Below are 18,477 nucleotides of genomic sequence, written 5' to 3' on the forward strand. Positions count from 1 at the left end.
GTTCCTGGTCTTTCAGGCGTTTTCTGTAGGGCACCCGAGTCTCACAGCCGTAGAGGAGAGTTGGGACTATTACCACTGCTTTATAAACCAAAAGTTTAGTGTGTGTTCTGATGTCGTGATTGGTGAGCACCTAGAGAGACAGTCTGCCAAAGGCAATGCTGGCACACTGGATACATTTTAAAACCCCAAATTAAAGGATTCATTTGCAACAAAAGACATAAGATTTATCACTACGAAAAATGCATCAGCCCTCAAATATGATGTAATTAAAAAAAAATTCAGACAAATTGACATCTACTGAAAAAAAATATTTGTAATAAGTAGGGAACTTTAGAGCTAAATAATAACTGTAAAAAGATATATGTGACATAAGTATATTACTTTAATACAAAACCATAGATCAGAGGCTTATTCAAGTTCAGTATATAAATGCAGAAGAGTAGAGTATTTGAAATTACAAGTAAAGTTCTAAGTAAAAAAATTTGAAAAGGCATTTCAAAATACAGTAGTGATTAAATTAATGGAAATAAGTAATTAAACATTTTACTGTTGGTCTTATAATTTAGATTGTTGTCTACAACATCTAAAAATATTAGTTTGTTTGGCACAATTATTAGTTTGTATAGCCATAAGAATGGCCATACTGGGTCAGACCAAAGGTCCATCTAGCCCAGTATCCTGTCTTCTTGTCTTTGATCTCAGTGTCTCCCCACCCCAGTAAAATCTTACAAAACTCCATCTTTCTTTGAGAAAAGGGATTAGGAGGGATTTAAAAACATATTCTGTTTATGTAAATTTTCAGTCATCCTGTAATGAAGTACCAGAATTCACTGACATTTTCTTTTAAGTTGTACACTACTGGAATGAGCCAAGTTGCTTTCAGAGATGAATTATCAAGTCTTGGGGGCAGGAGAGAAGAAGGGAAGGGGTTAGATTATGTCTACTACAAAAACTTCTTGGATGAACCTAATCTCAAGTGGTAGAACAAGCAGTTCCCTGGACACAAGCTGTGGTGCTGATCACACCTTTACCTTTTCCAATGTATTAGAAGAGTCTTTGGTTATTCCTATCTGTTCTGAGGGTCCCCCTCTTCTTACCAAACAAGAGAACGTGAAATGGCCAAAGGGTCGACAAAAGATTTAAGTATCTACATGGGGAACAAACATTTAATAATGGGTTCTTCGGTTTAAGCAGAGAAAGATATAACATGACCCAATGGCTATTAGCTGGTGCTAGGCTGGAAATGAGGCATAATTTTTGAGCAGAGCGTGTACAGGGTAATTAACCATTTGAACAATTTACCACAGTGGATTCTCCATCAATACTTTTAAAAAAATCAAGACTGGATGTTTTACTTAAAAAGATCTGCTCTAGGAATTATTATGCGGAAGTTCTATGACCGGTGTAATGCAGGAGGTCAGACTAGATTATCACAATAGTCCCTTCTGACCTAGGAATCTATAGTTCCAATGGGTCAGGTCTAAGACCCTGCCATTTTTCAGACTGAAACAAGAGCTCTGCAAATACAGGGAGCATTCCATCTTGATTTAGTTGGGGATTGGTCCTGCTTTGAGCAGGGGGTTGAACTAGATGACCTCCTGAGGTCCCTTCCAACCCTGATATTCTATGATCTATAGTTATCTGCTAAAATATGTGGTGAATTTTCAGCAGTTTTTCTAATATTATTAAAATTAGTCAAGAAAACAATTCCTGCCTAAGTTACAGAGCCTGATAAAGATGCAAAAACCTTTTGATGCAATATACTTGTTTAAGACCCAGCAAACACTTGGGAGTTGAATTAAGGAAAAAAGTGAGACAAGTAGCTGATTCACACTGTACACACTAAGGGAATAACTATGATTCAAGGATGCTGAAAGAATTGGAACTTGTATATAAACAAGTGGTCTCATCATAATATTGGAACTGAAAAGTTATGAGTAAGATAAATTATATTTTTTACTAACGACCCATAACACTTATGAACAGTTTTGTGCATGTTTCAGTATCACAATGCAGTCAAGACATCAGCTTACACCAATGGTTCTAAACCTGTGGCCCAATCAGCACACAGCTGTGGTCCATGTGACATCCTCAGGGCCATACAGGTAGTATTGGATGCAGCCCACAATGGTAACTAGTTTGAGAACCACTGGTTACATAATATGTGTAAAGAAATCATCATCATCTTACTTGTGCCCATGGAAAAGAGAGCGGATTTATGCTGGAGGGAGCTGGATTTTCTCTCTTTGGAAAGTGATCTTGAATTATTTGGTTCATATATTGCAGGAGTGATAAACATTTTGTGCAACTTTGGGTTTATTCCTTCAGGAATCAGACGAGGGCTTTGCTGGTAAAAGTGAAGCATTTTGTTTTCCGAAATTGCTTTGTAAATGCTCTTTTTGTTGGACTGGCTTTGATTGTAAGTCTGTAAAATAGAGGATAAGCCACTTGTTACTGGAGAGTTTCACCTTATGACTAAGAGAATTAAAAGGGCACTTGAACATTCAGGTATTTTTTAATACTTTTGTTACGGATTATATTTTTGAGTCCCCAAACGTGTTACAAAAACAAAAGAAAAAGAGTACTTGTGGCACCTTAGAGAATAACACATTTATTTGAGCATAAGTTTTCGTGAGCTACAGCTCACTTATGCTCAAATAAATGTCTTAGTCTCTAAGGTGCCACAAGTACTCCTTTTCTTTTTGCGAATACAGATTAACACGGCTGCTACTCTGAAACCTGTCAAAAACAAAAGAATACAGGCCAAATTTGATGCGACACATCAAAGCCAGATTGTGACTCCTTTACTCACATGAATCGCCCCAATGGAGTCAATTGAACTACTTGTGAGAGTAATGGGTTCACAGAGCTGTCAGTAAGGGGTTCACAATCTGACCCCATCTCAGGACGAACAGAGGAAAGGAAGAGAAAGATATGCATGACAATAATCAGGTCATCCAGCTACACAGAAAAACATCTTAAAAGTTCCAGTGGAAGAAAAAACAACCTAACACAGAACAAAAAGACTGCCACTCCCTTTCTTCTCAGCCCATTCTTACCTTTCCACTCACTTACTGCAGGCAACTAAAATGAGGTGAGGAGATGGCCTAACAAATTCATTTATGAAAACCATGCAGAGCATAATACATAGCACTGAAGAAAAGACAGAGATGTCTGAGAACATGTCATCTGAATAAGAAACCCTGCAGTAAGACATAACTACAACAAAAGTATTATACAGAATTAAATTTTTTTTGGACACAGTATCAAAAGTGGGCATGAACCTTGGGGGGGGGGGCGGGGGATGACACGGACCACCCCTCCCTGACGGAGTTTAGAGTAATCTAGGTTAAATACAATGTGACTTGGCCAAGTTTGATTTTTATTTTTCAGATTTCAATTAATATCAATATTTTTAAGCGTTTTTGGGGTTTTTTTTAGATTTCTAGCTATTTAAATTTTCCCAGTTGTGCAAAATTATGGGGTTTAAAACTATAATAATCTGTATACCCTTTCTTCACCAAGATGAAACTTCTGTATAAAAACACAACAATACTATTTCTTTTGTTTTTCTTATTAAAAGCACGAAAGGAGAAGTCCAGTAAGATGCCAATTCTAAGTGATTTCTTCTGTGATGCAGACATCCGTCTAGTAGGACCAGACTGAGACAAGAGAGGCCATCAGCTGGCAACCACTTCTGGTCACTGCTAACTTGGATTGTATTTGAAAAGATTACTTACAAGTGAAGAACGCCAACTCTCAATCAGCTCCTAAATCATACAGTTTGCAAGAAGTTTTTGTTAGGTGACACTTTTTAAGGAGGAAAATCTATATAGGGAAACAAACGTCGTGCTAATAGGCCTGCATACGCCTTGAAAAATCTGTATGGAGTTGTCTGACGACCTTCCTGAATAATTTTCCTGTTTAGAACGTATGGGGCTGAGCTTTCACATGCCTCTTCTTACACTTGTGACCCCAAAATCTTTGGATGTAAACCTGAGACTTGATTCCCCACTCCCACCATTCCTAGCTTCCTTCCAAAAGTGGTGTTCCTCTGACCAGCTTGTGCTAAAGTGGAATCTAAAGCTTACAAATGTATGATCAGAACTGTCTGCCTCAAAGGTTTCCATGTAATAACCTGAAGGTCACAGGAATACAACTGCTTCAAAAGAAAGCTTCAGCAAACAACCACATTAGTATCCCATGACGCAGGGAGCTTTTAAACATGTATAATAATCAGGCAGATTTTGTAGGTGGCAACTGAAAATATCTACTTATGACATTTAAACAACATATCACCCACCTTTTTCTTTTCAAATACAGTATGCCCTTCTGAGAGGTTCCTCTTAACAGACAGGAGTGACTAAGGATACCTTGTCTGAGAATCAAATCTCTGTCATCTCAAAGTCTAAGCCAGATACAAACACCACATCTTCAACTGGAACAGTATCGAGTGAGAATGTTAAGCTGAGATGGGATGCTCAACTCTTTAACAGTCACAGGAGATTTCCATTTATGCAGATCTCCTCAGACTTCACCTCACACTCAGTGCTGCTGTTCCAAAGTGCTTATCACTAGGGCTGCAATTTAGTCACGGAATCCATGACTTCCAAAGAGCTCTGTGACTTTAGGCAGCACTGGATGGGAGCTGCAGGGTCCCCTGGTGCCTGCGGAGACAGGGAGCTGTGAGATACTCCTGCTGCACTCCCCTCCGCCGTGAGCAACAGAGGACACCTACCGCGCCTCACTGTGAGCAGCAGAGGACCTTGTCACAAGTGACAGGGGAGCCCAGCAGTTCAGAGCCGCCAGCGGAGGGGGACCATGGAGCTTCAAGCCCCCCACTCTAATGCCAGCTCTGCCACTAATTATTTTGTGACCTTGAGCAAGTCACAACCTTATATGCTTCAGTTTACCCATCTGTATAATAGGTATAATTACTTATCTGCCTCAAAGGCTTTGAAAGACTTAGGACTGAAAAAAACCCCAAAGAGTTCACCACCATCATCAAGCTCCCCAGGATTTTAATCAATCTGCATGCAATTGTTTTGTGAGAATTTTTGAGGGAAGAAGGAGGATCCTGGGAACTACAGGCCAGTCAGCCTCACCTCAGTCCCCGGAAAAATCATGGAGCATGTATGTCCTCAAGGAATCAATTATGAAGCACTTAGACGAGAGGAAAGTGATCAGGAACAGTCAGCATGGATTCACCAAGGGAAAGTCATGCATGACTAATCTAATTGCCTTCTATGATGCGATAACTGGTTCTATGGATGAAGGTAAAGCAGTGGACGTGTTACTCCTTGACTTTAGCAAAGCTTTTGACTCGGTCCCCCACAGTATTCCTGTCCGCAAGTGAAAGATGTATGGGCTGGATGAATGCACTATAAGGTGGGTACAAAGTTGGCTAGATTGTCGGGCTCAACGGGTAGTGATCAATGGCTCCATGTCTAGTTGGCAGCCGGTATCTAGCGGAGTGCCCCAACAGTCGGTCCTGGGGCCGGGTTTGTTCAATATCTTCATTAATGATCTGGAGGATGGTGTGGATTGCACCCTCAGCAAGTTTGCGGATGACACTAAACTGGGAGGAGTGGTAGATACGCTAGAGGGTAGGGATAGGAGACAGAGGGACCTAGACAAATTGGAGGATTGGGCCAAAAGAAATCTGATGAGGTTCAACAAGGACAAGTGCAGAGTCCTGCACTTAGGACGGAAGAATCCCATGCACCGCTACAGACGAGGGACTGAATGGCTAGGCAGTAGTTCTGCAGAGAAGGACCTAGGGGTGACAGTGGACGAGAAGCTGGATAGGGGTCGACAGTGTGCCTTTGTTGCCAAGAAGGCCAATGGCATTTTGGGGTGCATAAGTAGGGGCATTGCCAGCAGATCGAGGGACATGATCGTTCCCCTCTATTTGACACTGGTGAGGCCTCATCTGGAGTATTGTGTCCAGTTTTGGGCCCCACACTACAAGAAGGATGTGGATAAATTGGAGAGAGTCCAGCGAAGGGCAACAAAAATGATTAGGGGTCTGGAACACATGACTTATGAGGAGAGGCTGAGGGAACTGGGATTGTTTAGTCTGCAGAAGAGAAGAATGAGGGGGGATTTGATAGCTGCTTTTAACTACCTGAAAGATGGATCCAAAGAGGATGGATCTAGACTGTTCTCAGTGGTAGCTGATGACAGGACAAGGAGTAATGGTCTCAAGTCGCAGTGGGGGAGATTTAGGTTGGATATTAGGAAAAACTTTTTCAGTAGGAGAGTGGTGAAACACTGGAATGCGTTACCTAGGGAGGTGGTGGAATCCCCTTCCTTAGAAGTTTTTAAGGTCAGGCTTGACAAAGCCCTGGCTGGGATGATTTAGTTGGGATTGGTCTTGCTCTGGGCAGGTGGTTGGACTAGATGGCCTCCAGAGGTCCCTTCCAACTCTTTTATTCTATGATTCTATGAATAATTGATGAGACTGAAAAGTTAGAAAATACTACAGTGAGAGATTTCTTAACTCACCCGTTGTTCCCGTCCTTCTGCAAGTATGACAACAATTCTGCCTTTCCGCTTGCGCCCAGTTCGACCCATTCGCTGCACAAGACGAATTGGACTTTTTTGAGCATCAAAACAGATTATGAGGTCAACTTCTCCAATATCTAACCCTTCTTCTCCTACACATGTAGAGACCAGTGTATTATAGCCACCTTCACGAAAGCATTTTACCACCTAAAAATGGATTAAAACACATATCATAAATCTCTTTTACTGTCCTAAATAAATTCTCACCATCTTTTTACATTCCAGCCCGGTGATTAAAATTCAGCTTGTCTAAAAACTGTAGAAGCACAATCTACCTCCTTCCAAAACAGTTAACTATTCCAGTTCAAACTGCTGACTAACAAATGCTATGTATGTCAGTATTATCAATGTTATTCTACCCTTAAAAACAGAATCACAGATGTTTCACACCTTATCCAGCCTGCAGCTACGACATACACAAGAGAAACCTACTCCTACTAATCAGTTTCTCAATATTACAAATATGTATTTCTACTACTCCATTAAGTCAAGATTTTAGGGTATGTCTCACCATTTAGAATTCAAAAAAACTAGGGAAAACAGCACTGTACTCAATTCATTCCACAGACATTTTCATTCTTTTCAAATATTGCATATTTGTTATTAAAAGAAATCACACCACAAAATTATTAAATGCAAATATTTTCTCTTTTATACATTTCTTTTGGGGCAGATGACCTGAAAAAAAATACTTTGCAAGTGGATGTCATGCTTCCCAGGGCTGAGACATCCCACACTACCATCTGACTTCGGCGTGAGGAAGCCATGTCTGTATGCTGGGGGGTCAGCTCCCAAGCCCCACTGGCCATGGGCAACACAAGCATTCCCTCCTCTAAGCCTACGCAGGCCCCACTCTCTCTCTACAGATTAGCTCCAACTGTCTCCCTGGAGTGTCCAGCTCCTGATCCACTAGACATCTGCAATATTCACAGGTCTGCTACTTTCAAAGAACAATACATCCCTACTTACCACTTTCACCTCAAGTCACCACTCCACCTAACACATAGCACTTAGATAAGTTTATGGAGAAGTCAAGTATAAGTTTATTTAACGTAGCACAGACATTTAAGTAATAGCTAGGAGAAGTATTGGAAACAAATTGTTACATATAAAATAAAATCGTAACATGCATTCTAGAGTCTAGACTTAATTAACTACTCTTATGTGTTATAGACTATTGCTCATGCAAAATCCTTTCAGTGTTTTACAGCCAGGCTGGCTGTGACCCTCCTTTCATAAAACATACTGTTAGCTTGTCTTCTCAGTGAAGGATCCTGTGTGCTTCTTTGCATCCTGATATACCAGACTAGTTCTTTGGTCTTAGTGAAACAGGATACCCCTCCACTGAGTATGCAAATAGGCATTCATTGTGAGACACACAATACTTATGGCCAGATAAAGAAAAAAGCATCGGTTACCTCCAGCCTGAAAGGAACATGTGCGAGGTCTGTCACTTCTTGGTGACTTGCCTCAGCTCCCAGACCTTAAGAACATAGTTTTTAGTATAGATACACAACTCCTCAAATATTATCCACGCCTACATTTCACAAAGATTATGATGACTGGTGGGCCCTTGGATCTCAGTAGAGTCCACACATGTCACCCTTTGGTGAACTGTTATGCATATATCTGATCCAGAGGATCTCTGTAAAATCCTGTGCACCCCTTGGACCTTCTCCAGTTGGCACCAAGAGGTCTCGAGATCTTACTTAGTGGTTTACTTAGTACAGCAATTTACTAATGGAACTTAAAACTACACAGTCATTTCTATACAATATATATTAGCACATCACATTCCCTACACCCATCTTCTCAAACAAGATTGATTATATCTTTACCTCAAGCTGATCTTTTTGTGTAAAGCCCTTCATGCTCTTTCCTGTGGAGTGGCCAACGAAGGTCATTACTCTGACAATTGGCTCGTGCTGGGAAAGCATTTCAGCAATTTCTTGGACGCTGTCTCGAAATGAGGAGAAGATCATAACTCTGGTATCACTGGGTTTGCTTTCAGACATGCTTTGATCTGTTTAAGACAAAAATAAGTCTATGAGGTAGAAAAGGATTTTTTATCCACAATAAATAAAAACACAGGGCCAGATCACCCCTTCTTTGGGCATGCATAACTCCCATCACTTCAGTAAGGATAAGGCTGTGCCCAAATGGATTTCATTTCATTTTTTGATTTAAAGTGTACCCTTCCCATTTGTGCTATGAGCACAAAGTCATCCAAATTAACACAATGTTAAGAAAAATGACAATTACACACTTCCTAACCTATTAAAAAAGAAAAAACTCTCCTCATTCACTACAGAAAGGATACAGTCACTCCCTGGAACATATCAGGCAGAACTAACACTGGCTCTGCTCTGGAATTTGATCCAAGAGAGGGCCCTGCACTGAGAAAACCTTGTCCCCAAGTCACAATTTATTATAATGTATTGCTTTATAAAGCCCCAAAGTGCACTCAGTAGATGCCAAAAAATAAAATTAAGACATGGTCGTGCAACAAAGAATCTGCAATCTAATTTCAGAACCAAATATATAATGACCAAACAAAAGAGATAACAAAAGTCAGGAGGCACAGGGGAAGTAAGGATGACTTCCTAGCAATAAAAATGCACGATACTCAGGAAAGGCTAGTGCACAGCATGGTAGAGTAGAAACATGGGGTTTAAGTTATAAATCAGGATAAATATCTTAGTTGATAAACAAATTTAGGTACTGATAGCCTTTATCAATTACTGCTAGAAGTCGGCAACTTAGGCTTCCTGGGTGAGCTATCAGCTCAATGAGTAACAGAGCAATATGCTAAGCTGCACACCGGGACTTCCGTTATGCTGTGGCAGCCTCCAGACTGCAAGTTACTGAGTGTTGTAGATTCACACTTTGGCTTGCCACATAACAACCTGCCACGTAGACAAGTCCCTAAGAGGCAGTTGTCCTGCCACTATCTAAAGGCTCTGCTTTACCTACCATAGGGCTATATTCTGTCCCATTTATCTTCATACAGTCACATCACCTAAAAGATTGTGTTGCCTGTATTCATTGTTTATTTTAATGGTGCAGGTAAATTGCAGCTGAATTTTATTATGTATTTGCACAGCACCATTTTGGGGTTAACACTGGGATTAAAGTATGGTTTGTTGATCATTTGATGGGTAATTATCTGAGCTATAAGCAGTATGATTATGCAGTTCTGTCTACTCCTTCCAGGTACTGCAAATACATTACTACCAGGTGACATAAAAGCCAGGGAGATCTTAGAAAAAATCAACATGCACACCTGAACTTTGTCTAGCTCATGAATTACTGAAACCAACACTGCCTCGGGGCAATATCAAGGTGTAATTGCTGTCTGAAATGGAATACGGCAATTGGAGGACTATAGGTAATTCAAGAGTTCCTTTATCACAAACTTCTAACATATTCGCCCCTCCAAAAGAAAAAAAAAGATAGATATAAACATGGAAATAACTGGCAAGACTGATTGTATAAAGGGATGGTTTCTTGTGAATAGGCATAACACTCATTTGTTGGAGAGCTGCGGAGAGCTGCCGAGAGCCACCTATGTTTCCATGCTGTGCCTGTTACTCTGGTATCTGAGTGCCTCCTGAAGTCAGAATTGAATATAGATATTTTTCACAAAGGTGTCTCTATCTCTCTCACTTTCACTCCTCACTTCAACCAACAGAAACTGCATTTTATTTATTTTTCTTTTAATTGTATGTGCCTGGCATGTTTGCGTGCAGTGAAATTTTGGGCAGGCAGAGTCAAAGAAGTGGGTTTTGCAATCTCCTTTGAAGAACCTGAAGTCAGTAGCCCTCCTCACCTCTTCCAAGAGTGAATCTCAGATTCACAAGCCAGTTGACAAGAAAATGGTCTCCGGAAAATACAAGTGTCGCTTCTGAGGTCAGCAATTTCCTTGTTCTTGTGGGATACAGCCAACATGGAAGGCCATTCTTCAGGTAACAGGGACCAATTCCAGGGAGGGCATGGAAGTTGCAGACTGAAACTTTGACTATGATCCAATATTCAACAGGGAGCCAGAGAACTGAGTGGAGTACTGGTGTGATGTGTTCTCAGTAACTTGTCATGCTCACAAGAGAGGCTTTGTTCTGAGACTAAGTGAGATCTTCCAAGTGCTTATTTCTCTCCATCAGCACTGCCTCATTCTTTCCAATATTCAGTTTCAGCTGGATGCTGAGCTCAGACCTGTGAATAGCTGCGGGATGGTACTCTGTGTCTCATTTGAAGCTCTCAATACAGCTGGGTGTTGCCTGATACAGAGGTTGAACAGGATACAGGAACAGATGGATGCCTGGGAGACTCCGCAGCTGAGTGTTCTGCTGGTGAAAGTAACCCTAACCATGGCTCTCTGGGAGCAGAATGAGGGGATATACTGAATCTATCTTAGCATGATCCTGCTAAGCCTGGCCGTAGTTGAGGTGAGACAACAGGATTCCATGTCTGGCTCTATCACATGCTGAGGCAAGGTCTAGTGGTAAGTTTAAGGATCCTTGTTCTATAGGAAATCTTCTGTTAATGCCATCACTGTTCCATGACCTGACCTAAAGCCTGACTGGGATAGGTCCAGCATATCAGCTATATCCAGCTGAAGTTGGAGGCAGCCCTTAAACAATCTAATAAACTCTCCAGGTATGGAAGATTAGATACTGGGCAATAGTTGACAAAGTCCATTGCACTGAACAATTGTTTCCTTAAAAAGTGGCCAGATTATGGCATCTTCTAGAGTTGCTGGTAAATTTCCCTGCCCAAAATAGGTGTTGGCAGTTTCAGCAGAAAAATCCCAAATGAACTTGACTCTTTCACTATTCAGAAAGGGATCAGACACACCAGGTGACTCTGTAATGCTTCTAGCAGTTCCTGTTGCATGGATGGGCAGAATTCAGAGAAGGAAGGAACTAGGTTATCATTCATGCGTCTGTTGTATAGTTCCTGGTGTCCCAGGAATCCCGTCTCAACTGCAGATAATTTCTTTTGAAAAGGAAGGGGATAGGTTCTTTGCCACAGGAAATGCTGGGTTCTGGAGTCGAGTGGAGACATTGTGTATTGTTGTGTTAATCCAGAATCTAGAATAGTTCAGTTTTTCCAAGGAGGAAAATTCTGGTATCATCATGCAATTCAAAGATGTGCTGGAACACTTTCCCAACATGACAACCACCTGACTTCAGTGTGAAACAGAAGCTGAGCCCATCTCTTCACACAGAATGCTAAAACAACATTTGTTCACTGTCTGGGATTTTATAAAATTAACAATTTTAATAATGATATTGAGGGTCTAGAACAGGGGTCTCAAACACGTGGCCCACGGGCTACATGCAGCCTGCTGAGTTATTTGCTGCAGCCCGCCAAGTTCCCTGACCCCCCCCCCCCCCCCGAGTTATTTCCTGTGGCCACCAAGCTCCCCTCCGCTCCACCCTCCCTCCCCCCACCCCCACAGCGGGCTGCATGTGGTCCTCTGCCTACCTCCAAGAGCTTCCTGCTGCCAAACAGCTGTTTGGCGGTGCTTAGCGCTTTCCAGAAGGGAGTGGGGAGGAGTGGGGAGCTGCGTGCTCAGGGGAGGAGGCAGAGAAGAGGCAGGGCAGGGGCGGAGATTTGGGGAAGGGCTTGAAATAGGGGCAGGGAGGGGGCGGAGTTGGGGTGGGGACTTTGGGGAAGGGGTTGGAATGGGGGTGGGAAGAGGTGGGGCAGGGGCAGGGCCTCAGGGAAGGGGTGGAGTGGGGGCAGGGCCGGAGGGGGCTTTTGTATCTGTGTATGAAAAGGTGTCAGTGATGTGGCCCTTGGGCCAATGTACTAGTCCTCATGTGGCCCTCGTGGTGATTTGAGTTTGAGATCCCTGGTCTAGAGACTTTCAGGTTTCAACTTATTCTGTGCCAAAGCTTGACAATGAATCATGCAGTGTCTCAAAACTGCTGCTAATGTGACTTTCTTTACTTGTGCTACAACCCCACTGTTCTTTCCAGTCCTGGCTGCTGCCCCATTAGTGCACAGACCCCCACACATCAGTTAAGACCTTCATCTACTATAAATTTATCGAGAACCTTGAATATTTCCTCACCAGTTATTTGAGAATTAATTGAGAATGAGAATAAGCCACTTCCACCTTAATCGAATTGGCTTGTTAGCACTGACCCCCCACTTGGTAAGGCAACTCCCATCTTTTCATGTGCTATAATATATATTCTTCTTACTGTCTTTTTTACTCCATGCATCTGATGAAGTGGGTTTTAGCCCACGAAAGCTTATGCCCAAATAAATTTGTTAATCTCTAAGGTGCCACAAGGACTCCTCGTTATTTTTACTATTTCACACAGTATCTCAGTCGACTCCTTTTCAAAAGTCTATAGATTAGCAGGATGCCCATGTTGCTAGATTCACGGAGTAGGCTGGTGCCCTGTGCTGATTGTCTTATAAGACTGAATAATAAAGGGCTTCCTGATCTCTGATCTTGCATTGATCAACAGGAGCACTACTCTAGGGTGTTTGCCTTTGTTATAAGTATGTGCAAAGTAGCTGTTTCATGTTTTAATTTGATTGGCCACAAGTGCCTCCTGAACTGCTTTCTGGATGCTGGGTTACACTTCCTGCAGCTGTTCCTTCTAGGAAAGACTTGGACTGAGGAGAAGTGGTGGAGTATGCTGTGATGGATCAATGATACTGATGCTGCCCAAGATAGCCAGCATATGAATGACAAACATGGTACAGTAACTTACCCTCTGTGCTACAAGACTGCTTAATTATTTATGTATACATTTTAATTTTGCATTATAACTGTAAAATTGTTAATCTCTTGCTTAGAATTGATGCCTAGCACACACTATTCACCCACAAGATTCAGAAATCTTGGTCCATACTTAAATATTAGAAATCTCAAACATTTGAACTGAATTGAATATTAATTGCTTTTAAGAGGTCTGGCAAGCCCTCCTGCCCGTGATCCTAAGTAGCCAGAATTTACTGATTTTAGGACACATTGCAGGGCCAACATGTTACAACCTATGAATCTTCAAAGGTCAAGTGAAAGGCCAGAAAGAACCATATTATGATCATGGAATATGATCTCTGCTTCAAGACAGTAAATTCTGTCAGAGCTAAAAAATCTCCCTTAGAAAGATGTCCAGTGTTGATTAAAGATCTTAACTAATGAAGAATCTACCACATCCCTAGGTAAGCTGTTACAATGAATTACTCTCTCTGTGAAAAGTGTGTGCCTTATTTCTAATCTGATTTTGTCTAGCTTTAGCCATTGGCTCTCATTATGCCTTTTTCTGCTAAATTAAAGAGCTGTCAGAAATCTCTTTCCCTTGTAGGTACTTGTAGACCATGATCAGTCAGCTCTTAACCTTTTTCTTGGATAAACTAAATGTACTGGAGCTTCTTTAGTCTCTCCCTAGTTTTCCAGACCTCAGATCATTCCTACAGCTCTCTTCTGAAGGCTTTCCAATTTTTCAACATCTCCTTTGAAGCATGGAAACCAGAACTGAACACAGTATTCCAGTAATGGTCTCACTAACGCTGTATGCAGAACAAATAACCTCCCCTTCTCCTACTTGATATTCCCCGACTTAAGCATCTGAAGATTTTGTTCATCCTCTTAGCTCAGACAAGTAGGAGATGAGAAGATGAATAGGTGTGTTAACGTTAATTATGAGCTCCTACTTGGTAGATGAACTGAGCTGATTAAACTTTACTGGATTTGAAAATTTAACATAATTGACAGGGTACTGAGAGCACATATCCAGGCACTTTTTATGTTGATAAAAAAGGAAATAGATTATTTAGCACTACAAACAGCTACTATTGCAGAAAACTGGAAGGTGGCTAATGTCACACACCCAACTATAAAAAAAATCTGCTTCTCTGTTTCCGTTTGGCTACACGGAAAAAAAAACCAAAACAAATCTACAACTTTCACTTTGTAGGAAGTTTCAATAAAATGTTTTCCAGACCTAGACACATAAAAAATGAACAATAAGATCTTTATAACTGAATAAATAATAATAAGTAGCAACATAGCACCAGTAAAATTTCTGCAGTCTCTCAAACCTCAACTGTCAGTACAAGCCTCTTACTTCTATGGTTATTTGCACAAATTATTTTATGTATTATTGTGCTAAGCATACACCAAAAGCATCAAGCTTTTTTAATCTAAAATTGGAAAATTAGTGTTTTACTGACAAAATTATTTTCGTAATTTTGGCAAAAATTCAATGCTGTGACGGTAGAAAGATCTATAAATCAAAGAGTACATTAAAAATTGTAATTTATAAAGACAAGCAGTTATACACTGGTTGAATAAGATTAAAAAATACTGTAACAAGCCTTACATACTGGCCTGAAATATTTTCCCCCAATTTTTAAGGTATCAACACATATATAAATACTATTATGCTTAATCAATATTTCTGTAATATCATTACTTTGGCAATGCATCTTGAAAATTAAAAAAAAGACAGTCCCTTTCCCACTAACCTATTAAAAAGAGCATGGTCTCCTTCCCTGAAGAATTTGCAGTCTCTATGTATGTATCCAACACAAACACTTAAATGTACAACAATTAAAGTTGCTCAAGTAAAGCCATGAGCACCAACAATAGGAAATTCAGAATTATTTTACATCAAAACGACCACATAGTAAAAGACAGTTACCTTTTCCGTAACTGGCGTTCTTTGAGATGCGTTGCTCATGTCCATTCAACTTAGGTGTGCACTGGTGCCTCAGCAGTATCCATAGGGGACCACCTTTGGCACCCCCTAAAGTGGTGTGCACACGCTGCCGTATATTGGGCACTGCTGGTTCCCCCCACCCTCAGTTCCTTCTTGCCAGAAACTCCGACAGTGGGGAAAAAGGGCAGGTTGTGGAATGGACTTGAGCAACACATCTCGAAGAACACCACTTACAGAAAAGGTAACTGTCTTTTCTTCTTTGAATGCTTGCTCATGTCCATTCCACTAAGGTGACTCCCAATCAGTACCCCTCAGAGGTTGGTAGGAGTTCACGGATGTGTAGATTGCAACACAGCTCTGCCGGACCCAGCGTCATCCCTGGCCGGCTGAGTGATGGCGTAGTGGGCTGTGAATGTGTGCAACGAGGACCACATCACAGTTCAACAGATGTCCTGGATTGGGAAGTGCGCCAGGAAGGCTGCTGAAGATGCCTGAACTCCGGTTGAGTGGGCTCTGAAGACTGGCAGTGGAGGGACTCCCGCCAACCTGTAGCAGGTCCGAATGCAAGAGGTGATCCAGTTAGAAATCCTCTGCATGGACACTGGGAGGCCTTCCATCCTATCAGCTGTAGAGATGAAAACCTGAGTTGACTTACAGAAAGGCTTTGTCCGAACTAGCTGGAAAGCCAGAGCCCTTCTTACGTCCAAAGTCTGAAGGCACCTCTCTTCACTAATCTCATGGGGCTTAGGGCAGAAGACTGGAAGGAAGACGTCCTGGCTCATGTGGAAAATGGACACCACCCTGGGAAGGAAAGCCAGGTGGGGCTAGAGCTGAACCTTGTCCTTACTGAAGACTGTGTACGATTCTGAGGTCAGGGCTCACAGCTCGGAGACTTGCCTCGCTAACATCACGCCACCAGGAAAGCTACCTTCCATGATAGGTGAGACAGGGAGCATAAGGCCAAAGGCTCAAAGGGTGGTCCCGTGAGCCTGGACAGAACCAAGTTGAGATACCACTAAGGGGCTGGCAACCAGACTTGAGGAAAGAGTCTCTCGAAGCCTCTAAGGAACCTTACCATTATGGCATGGGAGAACACCGTCTGCCATGGATTGGCAGATGAAAGGCTGAAATGACCACCAGATGCACCCTGATAGAGGAGTGTGCCAGACCCTGGTTCCTCAAATGAAGCAGGTAGTCTAAGATCGACTGCACCGAAGAATGCAAAGGGGAGATGCCCCGTTCAGCCGCCCAGCGGGAGAACCTTGTCCACTTTGCCAGGTAGGTCTGCTGAGTTGAGGGCTTTCTACTCTCGAGGACCTTCTGGACCCCTTCCAAACAGGCCTGTTCATCTGGGTTCAGCCACGCAACATCGATGTGGTGAGGTGGACGGACGCCAGGTTGGGGTACAAGAGTCGGCTGTGACTCTGTGACAGCAGGCCCAGTCAGTTCGACAGGGCCAAGGAGGGATCGCTGACAAGCCTGACAGCGTCCCGGACCAATGCTGGCAAGGCCACGCCAGGGCGATCATGATAACCTGCGCCTTTCCTCTCTTGATTTTCACTAGGACCTTGCTGATGAGCAGAATCAGAGGGAACGCATATGTCATAAATATAAAGGGAAGGGTAAACCCCTTTGAAATCCCTCCTGGCCAGGGGAAAGCTCCTCTCACCTGTAAAGGGTTAAGAAGCTAAAGGTAACTTCGCTGGCACCTGACCAAAATGACCAATGAGGAGACAAGATACTTTCAAAAGCTGGGAGGAGGGAGAGAAACAAAGGGTCTGTGCGTCTGTCTATAGTCTGTCTTGGCCGGGGATAGACCAGGAATGGAGTCTTAGAACTTTTAGTAAGTAATCTAGCTCGGTATGTGTCAGATTATGATTTCTTTAAATGGCTGAGAAAAGAACTGTGCTGAATAGAATAACTATTTCTGTCTGTGTATCTTTTTTGTAACTTAAGGTTTTGCCTAGAGGGATTCTCTACGTTTTTGAATCTAATTACCCTGTAAGGTATCTACCATCCTGATTTTACAGGAGGGATTTCTTTATTTCTATTTACTTCTATTTTTATTAAAAGTCTTCTTGTAAGAAAACTGAATGCTTTTTCATTGTTCTCAGATCCAAGGGTTTGGGTCTGTGGTCACCTATGCAAATTGGTGAGGCTTTTTATCCAACATTTCCCAGAAAAGGGGGGGTGCAAGTGTTGGGAGGATTGTTCATTGTTCTAAAGATCCAAGGGTCTGGGTCTGTGGTCACCTATGCAAATTGGTGAGGCTTTTTATCCAACATTTCCCAGAAAATGGGGGGTGCAAGTGTTGGGAGGATTGTTCATTGTTCTTAAGATCCAAGGGTCTGGGTCTGTAGTCACCTAGGCAAATTGGTGAGGCTTTTTACCAAACCTTGTCCAGGAAGTGGGGTGCAAGGTTTTGGGAAGTATTTTGGGGGGAAAGACGCGTCCAAACAGCTCTTCCCCAGTAACCAGTATTAGTTTGGTGGTGGTAGTGGCCAATCCAAGGACAAAGGGTGGAATATTTTGTACCTTGGGGAAGTTTTGACCTAAGCTGGTAAAGATAAGCTTAGGAGGTTTTTCATGCAGGTCCCCACATCTGTACCCTAGAGTTCAGAGTGGGGGAGGAACCTTGACAGCATACATCAGGCTTCCTGCCCATGGCAGGAGGAAGGCATCAGAGAGGGAGCCCTTGCCCAGACCCTGTCTGGAGCAAAATCTGTGGCACTGCCTGGTCGCGAACAAATCCACTTCGGGAGTTCCCCACCTCTCGAAGATCATGCTGGCTACCTTCTGGTGAAGCACCCACTTGTGGTCAGAGGAGAAGTCCCTGCTTAGGTGATATGCTAGTGTGTTTTTGGCACCCAGAAGGTGACACGCTTCTAGATGGATTCCGTGGTCGATGCAAAAGTCCCAGAGACAGAGTGCCGAGGATTGCACGTCGCCTTGTCTGTTGATACAGAACATCAAGGCTGTGTTGTCCATGAGGACTCTGACCACTCTGCCCAACAGGTAAGGTCGGAAGACTGTGCATGTACTGTGCACTGCCCTGAGCTCTTTGACGGTGAAGTGTAGTATCGATTCCTCTGGGGACCACATACCTTGGGTCTGGAGGGTGCTGAGGTGTGACCCCCAGCCGAAGTCCAGGGCATCCGAAACCAACTCGACTGAGTGAGGAGTGCTGACAAAGGGAACACCTTCTAGGACTTTCCTGGGGTTG

The 18,477-nt window shown here is 42.6% G+C and overlaps 1 protein-coding gene across 12 annotated transcripts in view; it reads right to left on the reverse strand.

The window, feature by feature from the left end:
- The window catches only part of FANCM (FA complementation group M), a 145,443-nt gene that overhangs the window by 54,822 nt on the left and 72,144 nt on the right, over positions 1-18,477 (reverse strand). For 11 of the 12 annotated variants that reach the window (XR_012159625.2, XM_073350241.2, XM_073350244.2 and 8 more), the window contains 3 exons: positions 8,406-8,590; positions 6,508-6,714; positions 2,191-2,425 (listed from right to left, as the gene is read on the reverse strand). Coding sequence is in view for 11 of the 12 variants with exons in the window: in XM_073350241.2 (XP_073206342.2) it covers positions 2,191-2,425; positions 6,508-6,714; positions 8,406-8,590 (627 nt within the window). In the remaining variant the exon portion in view is untranslated. Of the gene's footprint in view, positions 1-1,124; positions 1,148-2,190; positions 2,426-6,507; positions 6,715-8,405; positions 8,591-18,477 lie in introns of those variants that run through there. The other variant, XM_078853420.1, reaches the window with a different exon arrangement.

Source organism: Lepidochelys kempii, chromosome 6, assembly GCF_965140285.1.
Source record: "Lepidochelys kempii isolate rLepKem1 chromosome 6, rLepKem1.hap1, whole genome shotgun sequence".
In the NCBI taxonomy this organism is placed as follows: Eukaryota; Metazoa; Chordata; order Testudines; family Cheloniidae; genus Lepidochelys; species Lepidochelys kempii.